The 12,979-nt window shown below is 37.2% G+C and overlaps 1 protein-coding gene across 1 annotated transcript in view; it reads right to left on the reverse strand.

Moving 5' to 3' along the window:
• Positions 1–12,979, reverse strand: part of samd1b (sterile alpha motif domain containing 1b) — a 35,786-nt gene that overhangs the window by 7,963 nt on the left and 14,844 nt on the right. Inside the window, exons 3-6 of the mRNA XM_088933327.1 lie at positions 5,531–5,670; positions 4,719–4,776; positions 4,169–4,274; positions 2,388–2,502 (exon numbers count right to left, since the gene is read on the reverse strand). Coding sequence (XP_088789453.1) covers positions 2,388–2,502; positions 4,169–4,274; positions 4,719–4,776; positions 5,531–5,670 — 419 coding nt within the window. The remainder of the gene's footprint in view (positions 1–2,387; positions 2,503–4,168; positions 4,275–4,718; positions 4,777–5,530; positions 5,671–12,979) is intronic.

A 12,979-nucleotide genomic window follows, 5' to 3' on the forward strand; every position in this document is an offset into this window, starting at 1 on the left:
GGGTAAACTGGCCCTGGTGTAACCATATGTTTGTATCTGTGTGTGCCCTGTGATGGACTGGTGTCCCACAAAGTGTATAACCTGCCATATTCCTGCTGCTTGCTGGGATAGGCGCCAACTCCCCCACAAAAATGGATGGAAAGATGTTCAAGTACATAAGTCAATTGTGAACCTATTTATACCTTTAGTCAAGCATGGCTCAAAATGAGAAACCTATGTCCACAAAGCATAGTGTCCAAGTGTTCAACTGTCCTGGTTACCAGGGATTCACCTGCAATTGGCTCTTTTCACATTCAGGTCCCAGTACTGTTGTTTGTGACTGGCTATACTGTATGGGAGTTAGAGGAAAATAAAACCTAAATTCCAGTATTTTCTTCTCAAACGTGAGCTGTGCTCGTTCCACACTCACAAGGCAAAATAAGAAAGAGCCAGGGGAAAGAGAATTGTTTTCCACAGCAGAGGTAACAGAAGACGTTCTAATGTTCCCAAGGCAGAGCACATGTTGCCTGCCACTGAGGCAGATGACTCATTTGGCTGGTGGGATATTTGGGTCTATCATATTAAAACCATTTTCATCATACTTCTGCATGGCTGTAGTATAACTGTAAGAGCTCAAAATGTAAATTAATATTTGCTAGCAACATAGCCTTCACATAAAATCAGAACTGTACTTAGGAGGTAGAAAGGACTACCACCAGGACTGGGAATGATCAATGTCACTTTAGAAAAACATGTATTATATGTATTATTGAGTATTTATACTTTTGGTAGCACACATTACAGCCTTATTTATACTTCAGAAACCTTTTGTATACATTGCAACCTCCACGTTAGTTTTATGTTAAAAGCTTATTGTTCCAAGCCAGGTAAATAAAATTTAAAATTTCAGACTACACAGACTTGGCATGATTTTATACCATGTGGCTATACATCTCAAACAGATGTCTTTTCTTGAGTAAACACCTGTTACTTTCCCTCAATTAAATATGGTTGCATTTCAGTCTGTCATCTTCTTAATAATTTAAGAACTAGACTGATTTCTGTTTGATACCATCAGTTATTTTTAAACAACAATGATATTAACAACAACAATATCAACAACAACAAATGTTATCTCAAAGAATAAGTAAACATAAGACACACAAAAAAGATAGAAACCCAGACCTCAGCCTCTGCTGGTGCTGCTTAACTGCAACAGAAACAATGCACTAAGAACCTTAGTGGTCCCAGTGGTTCGGTTTAGATTAACCTGTCCTCAGACTTCACAGCATTCATTCTTCTTAATTCAGAAATTCAGTAAAAAGATTCCCAACTCATAACATTCAGTGGAGTTCACTTATTTTATTCACTCACTGGGTGTGTACTGGAGAATTTAGCTTGTCTACTCTTTTTTTTTAATCCAAGTCTGTAAGTTCTCACCCAGTACTTATGTAACTGATGAAACAAGCATTGTTGAGGCAGCATTTAACACAGTGTGCTGTGAGTACATCTACTAGGTTTCAAATGATTTTCAGTCCACTCGTAAATTGTCTAATCCAGTCATACAAACAACTGATCAGAGAACTGTGAAAATATTAGACAACAACCATCGATTTTATAACCACTTCATAAAAATCAGGCTCGGGGTCCTCCACAACCCTATCTCGGAAATCAACTTGATGGGAGGCTAGTCCATCACAGGGCATGCACTCACAACACGGAAAATTTTTCCAAAATCCTATTAACCTACAAGTCTATCTTCGGACTGCAGGAGGAAACTGGAGCATCCACAGGAAAGACAATGAAACACAGGGAGAAGATACAAACTCCATGCACATAGCACCCCAGGTCTGGAATTGAACCCAGGGCCCTACCTCTGTAAGGCAGCAATGCTACCCATTTAGTCCAATGCGTCACCTTGCCACCCCATCTACATAACCATTCAAAGCAAAATTTCAAAACTGCCAATATGTGTTTGACAGAATTAGCTAAAATAGACTAAAAAGATTAATAAGGAACAAGTAATAGGTTTATTCCATGCTGAAAAAAAGAAGAAAGAGAACACAATGTTTCGGCCGTGGAGCCTTCTTCAGGTGTGTTGAAGAAGGCTCCACGGCCGAAACGTTGTGTTCTCTTTCTTCTTTTCTTCAGCATGGAATAAACCTATTACTTGTTCCTTTGCAGCCTACGCATGCTGACGCAGCTACCCACCTAAAAAGATTAATCTTTCTTGGCTTATAAATATATCAGATTTGTTGCCTACGTATCTTTCAAGTTCTTTAAGATCTCTTGTATAAAAAATTGAAAAGAACTACTCACTACTAGGTCAGTAGTGCGAGACATGAGCTCTTATTAAAACATGCGCCATTGCTACCCCCTTGTGGCTAAAAGGAAAACTAGACACTGACCTGCGTCCTGAAAGCTCCTGCCTGTTCTCCAAAACCAGCGGCTGTGAAGTAGCTGACCACATCAGAGACTGTCCAGTCCATTGGATCAATGCCGGGCTTCTCAGACTTCACAAAACTGTGGAGACAGAGAAGTAAGAATCTCCTTTCACAAGAGAATAACACTCCTCACAGCAGGCTTGAATTCTAAAAAAAACATTGAAGTAGTCATTTTATTGCCTTGTATTACTTAATGGCCCTGCTACTAATTTCTTACTCAATGAATGCTTGGATGTGACAGCACCTTGGAAACAACCCAAGTCTACACTGCAGTGTATAGGGAGCAGTGTGACCGCGGGTTTTGCACTGCACTGTTTCAGCATGACCACGTCAGGCCCACAGTGCACTGTCCCAACTGTTCAGTGTGGAGTTGGCAGTACTATTCAAGTGTAACCAAGACTTATATACACTGTCTGACTGTTACCAACACCATCCATAATAGGATAAATCTGAGGGCATTACAAAACAAAATGATTACTCCTTTTCTGAAGATCCTACAATTTACAACTCTGTGTTTGATCTGACTGGAGAAGTCAAATATCTTTACTGTAATTAAAAGCATGGTTTGACAATAAAAAGGACAGGTATCTGCTTCTCCTTTCCTTGACAGGTTTGCAAGCACAATGTGCTCATTGCCAGAGACAAGACTGACAGATCCTCTGTGTTTTCCATATGCCTATTTGCTGATCTTGGATGGTGGTTTTTGTGTTTACTGTAATGCAGGCAGCATTTGCCAACATAGACTACTCTCTAATATGCTTTTAAAAACAAAACATTTTTCTTCTGATCTCTCCCCGTTTTGGTCAGTGTTGCTGTAATTAGCAAATAAATAATATATAATAATAAATAGCTCTACCTAAGTCTTTATTTGCAAAACTAAGTTTACAAATTTAACGGATGTTATTTAAATTGTTTCCTTATTATTCAAGAATAGAAATAAATACATTAACATAAAATAATTAATGATTTCCTATACTTTCTAACAATTTATTATTTTTAAAGTGATACCTATTAGCATAAAATGTTTATGGGAGATGCCAGGATAGGCATAACGCAAAAAAAACTGCAACTGCAAAAACCATGTTTCCTTGCTGCAAGGCAATTATTTTGCACTGCTCTCTATGTCAGCTTAACAGCTATGCAAATGATTCAACAAATAGTTCAGGGGCTGTAAACAACCATAAACATCAGGTTGTTTAGCAGCTATTCTTACAATACCTGTAGAACAGGGCAAAGAGCAACATGAACTAAAATGAAGGAAGGGCAGCAATGTAACTAAGATGCATGAAAATTAAATGCAAAACTTGTGTTGAAATTTTAATAACAGTGTAAACCAAGACTTATATACACTGTATATATATCAAAAAGCTCACATAGTCACTTTTACACACTTATTCAACTCCTAGGTTAACAGATGTGCACACATGGCAAGAGCTCATCTTAGGCACTTTCACGGTTATGTTCAGATACAGATACCTGAACATTGAAACATTTCACCTAGCTGAGTGGTATTCTGAAGCACGACACTGGTAAACGGTTGACCCTTTCATCCCAGGATTTTCAAGGCTGAAAAAAGTTACAAATAAAAATATAACGAATAAAAGTTTGATTAATGGGTCTGCTAAGCGTATGCAATGGGGAGCGCCTAGTTGACATGAAAACCACAACACGCGGACGTCTTGCAGCACCTGGGCTGAAAGTCTGGTCTGTTCTCGCCCCAGCCCTGGACCCCCTGGGAAACTCACAGGTCTCCGTTCAGAACGCGCTCCTCGGCTGTGTCTGCATCTCCAGGGGAAGCAGAAGGAGTCAGCAGGCAGGATGCGACACCAACCTCCATTTTACAGCCCGAACCTGCAGAGACAACAGCCACATTTGGCCACGTCTGAAAACTGTTCTTTAAGAAAAAGCCTTTTCTGTTTCCTGTGACACCATTGGAAAGTTATTACTTTTATACCAATTTAGGGATGCTGGCAGTAATAAGCTAACAGGTACAAAAGGTATATAATTTTTCATTCGGTCAAAAGCCTGGCAAAATACAATGCCCACAGAAAACTGAAGAAAATATAGGACTTTTCAGCAGAAAATAAAACTACCCAAATATTGACTTCTATTGACAGAAAAATACTTACTACATTATGTTACAGTATATCATCTCTGCTATCTGCTCAGCAAACTGCCGCCGATTCCTCTGCTTATTTTGAAACAAAACACCCTACACAGTTGGCAAGTGGCAGGGGTTTTCTACAAGAGTCTGAAATTGACACCATTTCTTTATTCTAAGAAATAAAAACTCACGGCTCTGGGCAGGTACAGATGATAAGGTTACACCTTCTGAACACTCCATCAATCTGACCTGAAAAAGAAATGGAAAGTCAATGTTTTCCACTGGCAACAAACTGAAACAACACCTAATATGGATCTTTGATCAACAAGATATTGCTGATAAACAGTTAACCATGGTAAAAAGCTTAAAATGGTGGAAAAAACTGTCAAGTGTTAGTGATCAGCAATGGAAATCACAGACAAGCACAGCTGTAGTAATAGCTGTAGAGTTTGAAACAAAGGAAAAATATAGCAGTTGTTTGGGGAAAACCATCACACACTGAAGAAAAATCCAAGGAGGGGTTACAAAAACATTTCCTATTGGCATAAATCACAATAAGAAGGCCTTGCATCACACCATCATTACCCGCTGTGAGCTACCAAACATCCAGGATATCTACTCAGCTAGATGTCTTAGGAAGGCCAGGTCCATTCTCAAGAACTCCATAAACTGTTTTCTCTCCTACCGTCCGGTACACGGTATCGAAGCATTCAATAAGACTGCTACATAGCCAGCCTGCAGCTTCATTAGCAAATCACCCTTAATGGCTACATGGACATAGTTTTCATTGTATTCGGCATACTGCACTACCTGGACATTTTATCTTATTAAAGTTTATCTTATTAAATTTCTATTGCACTATTATTATGTAACCTTATCTTGTAAATTTTGTGATTTTTATCCCCCCCCTCCAGTGAGCTTGTAGAAAATACAGTTCATTGCTGCACACTGTATTGTTGTGCATTTGATAAATAAACTTTGATTGATTGATTGATTGATTGACCTGTGTTGTGCTGGAGTCAGGCACATGCTCTTCAGGTATAACAATCACTTCTTCCATCTGCATCTTCTCTTCTCCATTCTTGACGTCACCCTGGACTGTCAGACACACCGCCTCCTGTGGCACAACCTCCTCTGAAGCCTCTGAAAGACAGAAATGCAAAGTGCTGTGGTCAGAGCTAATGTCGAAAACTTTAAATAGAGATGTCGTTTTGGTCTCTTTCTAGATCTACCTTACTGAAGGTTCCTACGAATCCAGACAAGGAACTGTGCTCACTGTGGTGTGATCACACCACTAAGAGGAGGGAATTGTCCTACCCAGATCATCCTTCCGTTTGCAAAAAAACAGAAGAGATAGTAGAGGGTTCTTCAGGTGGTGAGGATATTTGGTACCAAGCAAAGGCACAGAACTCCTGGACCTTCACTACCTTTTAGAATTTATAGAGAACTCAAAACATCTGAACAGCTGGAGTTAAAACAAAGTCCATCTTCAATTAAGATTCTCTGCCTCTCCAGGGCCACTGAGTGTCACTGAATTAAGGGAAAGGACCTGTTTCTGTCTTTCTAGCTCAGATCATAGTCAACAGTGCTGTTGACAGTGTAGCCACAGGTCCAAACTTACTGATCAACACTCTAAAAGACTGCTTCAGCTCTGGTTCTTATTAAATTAACTGCCATAAGTGTATATGGTTAAGTGGTTAATCCAACTTTCAACCTAATTTAAAAAAAAATAAATTGGAGCATTAAACTATATTTTCTTAAGGGCCAACAAAACATTTTGAAAATACTGGCTGGTGGATATATCAACCCTTAACTGTACTTGCACCAACAAAAAATGTTATTCAACATTTGCAAACTATGGTACAAGAAAAGGAGAAAGAATTGTGGCGACACTTGAACTTTCAAAAGACACATACAGTTGCATCACCAGGTATAATTTGAAAGATTGCTTCAACTGTAGAAGAAAAACATCATTCTACAAGAAACCAACCCTCAGATAATTAATTATGAAACTATAGCTAAACTTAAAATGATGCTAATGGATATCACAATATCATAATAATCAGTATTATGCATGGCTATAAAGAAAATCCATGCCATTAAGTGGTATATAAAAATATATGCCATGACATGAAGATTAGCATTAGTGTGCTTTGGATTTGACTAAATTTTGATTTGACAAAGCTCAAATTAAAAACTGCTCAAACATCAGTGAATATCAGAGATAAATTTGCAAATTGCAAGTAGCTTAGAATCTGTTACATCGTAGAATGTAATTTAAGCTATTTTATAGAGTATGTTATCTTTTTAAACAAACAAATCAAAATCTGAAATATTTGAGACAGGACAGGGATTTAAATTTTGGCTTAAAATGAAAGAAATTAGAACTGAAAGAATTTATACAAAGACAAATACCAACAGCTGTGCATATGACAAAGGAGGTGCTCTTACCACCTGTTATACTTATCTGCAACTGATCAGTTCGAATGTATAGTTGGCTGGTATTTCTGATCTGATCAGACAAACTAAATCTGTTCAATTGAGGAAATAAGTGTTGTTTACTGTCAAACTGCAAAAAGGTGCACATTAATAACCTTCAGTCTCTGTTTTCTTGTCACAAATGTCAAAGTCACCTTCTGACTTTTCTAAGTTAATAAAAACTTGCTCGTTTGCAAATTCTCTTCCAATCACAGCAGACTGAATAAAAAGCTGATGACTGCCAGGAAATGGGAAAAATCTGATTAGACAAACTTGTTCTTCAACTGTAAGTAAGCATCAACATTTGATTGAGCAAAGCTGATAAAGAAATCAATTTAAATCATAGAATGATTAAATTCAAGTGTAACTGCAAGACTTAGATGGTGAAAATATACAAGCGATCCTGGTTACACATAAGAGTTAGGGAGCAGAATGTCGTGAGGTATAGATGACAGAATGACAGACGTAGAGGAATTGTCCCCCATAATAACAAGGTAAATATGGAGATTTCAGTCTCTTCAGAGTGTAAAGCAGGAGACTATTCCCATAAGAATTAATGGAATAGAGTTGGGTTAGGGACCATAAGTTAGATTGTTTCACTTATATCTTAGCAAATACAGTACAGAGGTCCTATTAAGTGTAGCATGCATTCCTTAATAAAGCAACTTATAGCAAAATGACTTAGAAAGGGGAATTAATTTCCATAAGGAATAATGTAAACAACTTGAAATATGTTCCCAATATGCAGTTCGGACCTTTAACCCATAAATAATATGAAATCGACACCAATAGTGTCGTCAGCTCCTTTCAAACTGTAGTATTGGGGAAACTAATAAAATTTGCTTCGGGATAGAAGTTAGCAATGTCTGGTGGTAAGAATTCAACTTTTAATTTTTCGGCATAACGATTCATAATCTTAAGTCATGTTTAACATCGTTGTCTTCAAGAAGAATTTGTATTGTTAGATTTTGCTCTTTGCAGTATTTTTTTCATTTTTCTGAAGCAAGTAATCCACAAACCAACTGCATTGCTGGCTTTTGGTGCCTTGAAGAATTAAGTATGTTTTCGCAATTTTTACATCGAGTTGCTCAATTCGTCAGTTCAGATATAAACACAAACAATATATAGTGGGTGATGTATGATGGCGTCCTCCTGTACACAAAACTGGCAATTAATTTTTACTTAGTTCTTTGCTAATGCAACTCATAACAAATCACAGGCAAAGCATTACAAATTAAATTCCTGTGATCACAGCAATCCATAAGATTCCCTGCACAGTTGTAATGCACACAATGCGGTAAACATAACCATTCAGTGTAAAGCAAGATTAAATAAAACCATGCTTTATTTGAAATTATACACCATTTCAGACAATCAGTCTGGATCTTTACATGTTTCACCGATGTTCAGCTGAAACATTTAATTTCAAATGTTTCGGCTGCGCATAGCTTGAATTGGTGTCCATAAACAGGTAGAAACTCCTTTCCCTCTGAAATATTCAACCAATTTCCATGCAGGTATGTGATAATCTCTAAGCAAAATGACTTATGAGAACTAAAAAACGAGAGTGTTTAGAGAATTAGGAAATATCCTCCACATGCAAAACGTTATATAGTATACAGTTTGTCACTATGCATTTTGTGTAGCATTTCAACTTAATCATTTTAAGCATGTGGCTCTATATCCTTGGGACTTTTTAAGACTGTGAATATTTTTACACGACTCCTCAAACTGAAAACAATTAACACATACAACCATTATGTGGTTAAATACCATCATATACAGTGCGCTCCAAAAGTATTGGGACAAGAGTTCAAATTATCCATTTATAGCTGTATGCTCTGAAAATTTGAATTTCAAATCACAAAATTAATACGAGACAAAAGCAGAGAATATCCCCTTTTACCCATGGTTATTTTTATGCATAAATGTTTCACCATTATACAACAGCACTGTTTTGCTCATATATCCACATTTTAGATTATCTTAATTACTGGGACAAATGGGTTTACAGGTGTTTCTAATTGCCCAGGGGTTACAAGCTGCAGACATTTCACACACACAAAACAGCGGTGAAGGTGTAGGCATAATGGAGGTCTTTTGGAACCGCTTTTGAAGTCTTTCACTTGACTTAGTCAGTGGAAACCAACATGAAGACCAGAACACTCACTATGACAGAAAACAAGGTCATTTTGAAAATGAGAGGAAAGAAAATGACCATCAGAGAAATTAAGACACTTGGCATTGCGAAATCAACAATCTTGAATGCTCCTGAGGAAAAGGAAATTGGAGGAGTCAAGAATAAGCTGAATATACGGCATCCTAAGAAGACAAAGGCAGTGGATGACACTGCATTAAAAAAATATTTCTACATGTAAAAAAACAATTATTAATGAAGAGTGTGGGGGTGCAAATCTCAAGTACCGCAATTTCACAGAAGACTTCCAAGAAAAATTCAGAGGCTGTACTGCAAGGTTGTAAGCACCTCATCTGCAGCAAGAACAGAAAGGCTCAATTGGAATTTGCAAAAGAATACTGAAATGAGCCACAGAAGTTCTGGAACAAGGTTTTATGTACAGATTAAACCAAAATAAACATCTATCAAAGTGATGGAAAGGCTGAAGTGTGGAAAATATCCAATGACCAAGCTTATCCCTTGTAAAGCATGGTGGAGGGAGTATCATGGCTTGGGCATGTATGGCTGCTTCTGGAACAGGCTCAATGGTCTCTATTGATGACTTAACTGAAGATGGCAGCAGTAGGATGAATTCATAGATATACAGACATCTTGTAGGAAAACAATGGCAAAAGTTCATTATGCAGCACGACAATGACCCAAAACATACTACTCGCTTAACAAAGGATTTCATCAGACAGAAAAAGTGGAACATTTTAAAGTGGCCAAATCAATTACCAGATCTGAATCCAACTGAGCATGTATTTTATTTGTTCAAAAGTAGACTGAAGGCAGAAAGGCCGACCAACAAGCAACAACTTAGAGGCTGCAGTTAAAGTCTGGCAAAGCATCTCAAATGAAGAACAATTTTTTGGTGATGTCAATGGGAGGGAGTCTTGATGCAGTTGCAAGCAAAGGATTTGCAACAAAAAATATTTCACTTCTTTAAATTTGCTTTGTAATGTGTTCCAATACTTATGGTCACCTAGATTTTGGAGGGACACACTGCAACATATGCTTTGGTTCAAAACGGATTAAGTATGTTTGCAAAATATATCCTAAAATTAAAAGGTGACTTTCTGAACTGAGAATACTTTGTTTTATGTGAATTTCAATTTCTTGTTTATATAAGAGCCCGATTTTAGTTTTTTGTCCCAATACGTTTGGAGGGCCCTGTATAACATCTTAATTGCCTTGCTGTTACCTCAACACTTCCCATTCAGGATGCCAGGAATGTAAGAATAAATTTCAAAATAATTACCTCTGTATCACAAATCCTACCAAATATCAGGGTTTAATACAAAACAAAAATTTATATTTGATCATATGTTACTGAACACAGGTCTAGGTCTTGAAATTAAACATACTTAAATATCAAATTATTTTCTGATGTCTGAGGCTTATATTCCTTCTTCTTGGATTAAAGAAGTCAAAGAGGTGCAAAATGGAACTAAAGTACACCAACAACAGAAAACTGCAAAAGTCTACACATACTAAACCTTTTAAAACTGAATAAGCCACTAATATAAGGGACAATGTAAACCTACAATCGAGCATGTAAACCTAGAACACTGCTTTCTTCTGTTAAAACTATAGAAATGTTTGATTCCAGGAGGCAAACTTTGTAAGATATTTACAGATATTTAGTATACCTATTGCATATTTTAACTAGACCTACAAATGGGTACAATTAATAATAAATAATAATTTCTTACACCTATACAGTGCTTTTCTGGACACTCCACTCAAAGCTCTTTACAGGAAATGGGGACTCCCCCAGACCTTAGTTTCACTCATAACCTCTACAGTCTCAAGGTCAGCTAAATGCCGGTCCTCCAATCACAGTACAGATCGTAGGCTTTAAAATTGCTTCTGAAAACCAGAGTCATCATAGGATCCATTCAACATAGGATCAATTTCGGCAAGAAAATTCAATAAAAAGACATAATTCTGCAAAAAAAAAGCTGCAGCATTCAAGACGAGCACTGAGCAGCGCAAAACGATTGCACCTCTGAAAAGCAGGGTAAGCTATACAGACTCAATATTTAACTACAACCTGTCAGTTTGCAAGACATACAATATTTTGAAATTTGATGTTCATAATTCCACAGGAATCTCCCTGTTTAGAACAAAGACAGAAACTTTTAAAATAAGGGATCTGAAACATAAGTAAAATTACATCATATTTAAACTGGGAAAACAGGACATATATTTCACGTACTGGAATACCGCAAACACAACACAATTAAAAAAGTACATGAAAGTAAATTTGACAAACATTTTAAGCATGAGTGTTAATTTAAACTTGTAAATGTTAATTTAAAAGTTAAATGCTTTAAAAGTATTTTTAGATTTAAAAGTTCAAATCTAAAAGGATATACCCAATGAATTCCTAAAATGGATAGAGTGTTTCAGAGGCACAGACAACCAATGTGGTTTCAATCCTACTGATTGATTTTGCCTTTTAAACACCATAAAGGTGGAAAGCTGAGGACATTAATTTAATCTCATACATTTGGTTGCTAAAAACGTATTGACCCAAGGATCTCATCTAGATGTCTGCTGAAAGCTCCCAGGGACTGGTTCCAACAATATGGCTGAGAAATTTCTTCTTTACCCCCACAAACATATGTGTAAGGAAGTGGCTACTGTTCTGAGTCCTAAATGCACACACTTCATCTTTAAAGAAAACAATCTGACTTATGACAGATGTTTTTGGAAATGTCTGGGGTCAGCAACCTCATTTGCAAAACAGGACCCTTGGCAAACAAATCCTACTGGAGCCTTTGGCTGGGAGCTTGTTAGAATTGCTGCAGGACTAAACCACCCAATGGTCCCATTATAAGAATGCAGACATACTCTCATTGCACGGTCATTTCACAGCACCCTCCTATTTTTGGTAATAGCACACTTGGTGGACCTTGCCTTCCCTGCTACAACTTTCTCTCCCTGTATAAGCTTTTCGTTACAGTTTCAAAAATCCTGGGAAGGGTGACAAATCCACCATTCACCGCTTCCCCTTTCATTAAACTCTTACCACCTGATGCCCCAGGACTCTTCCATGTGCTTTTGGGTAACTTGTATTCCCTTAATAACTCCCACTCCCTGCAAAAAACAATCCTGGCTCTATCAACTCTCTGCAGAAGAGAGTTGAGCCTCTGATAGCTTGCTGTTTAGTCATCTTTCCTGTGCCTTTCACCTTTTATTTTTTATTTTTAAGTTTTATTTTCCATACATAGCAACAGTTTCAACTCGTGAAGGACAACAAGTCTTCATACATTAAAGAGGAGAGATATGAATTAAATGTCAATAGCAGAATTAATTTTGTAATTTATTAACACCAGCAATTGTTGACTGGATGTATTGTGAAGAAAAAGTGTTCACAGTGTGGCCTGAGCAATGTTCAGCACACATTTCTTGTGACTCCACCATCACCTGTCTATAAACAATATGAAAAAGTGTGTACTGAAAATTTTACAGGAGTGATAATCCTACCTTACACTATTCCGTTTAAATTCCAATGAGTGACAGCAATATTTAATTTGTTTCAAATCTGAGTTTCAATACGTTGGAAAGAAAGTTATGTACTGTATAGCAAAAAAGTTTCTAAGTGCAGATTTTTCCTCTTATCTTAATAGGATGGGGTACTGCAACATGTCTACAAGTTGTGAATGACACTTGATCAGTATCATTCTTCAGGTAGATTCACAGGGCCCTGTGGGATTAAAATATTGCTACTATAGTGTGCCACAACACCTCACCAGTGTTATACAATAACTGCAATTAAGGAAGATTGTA

This window comes from Atractosteus spatula, chromosome 14, assembly GCF_055471065.1.
Source record: "Atractosteus spatula isolate fAtrSpa1 chromosome 14, fAtrSpa1.hap1, whole genome shotgun sequence".
Classification (NCBI taxonomy): Eukaryota; Metazoa; Chordata; class Actinopteri; order Semionotiformes; family Lepisosteidae; genus Atractosteus; species Atractosteus spatula.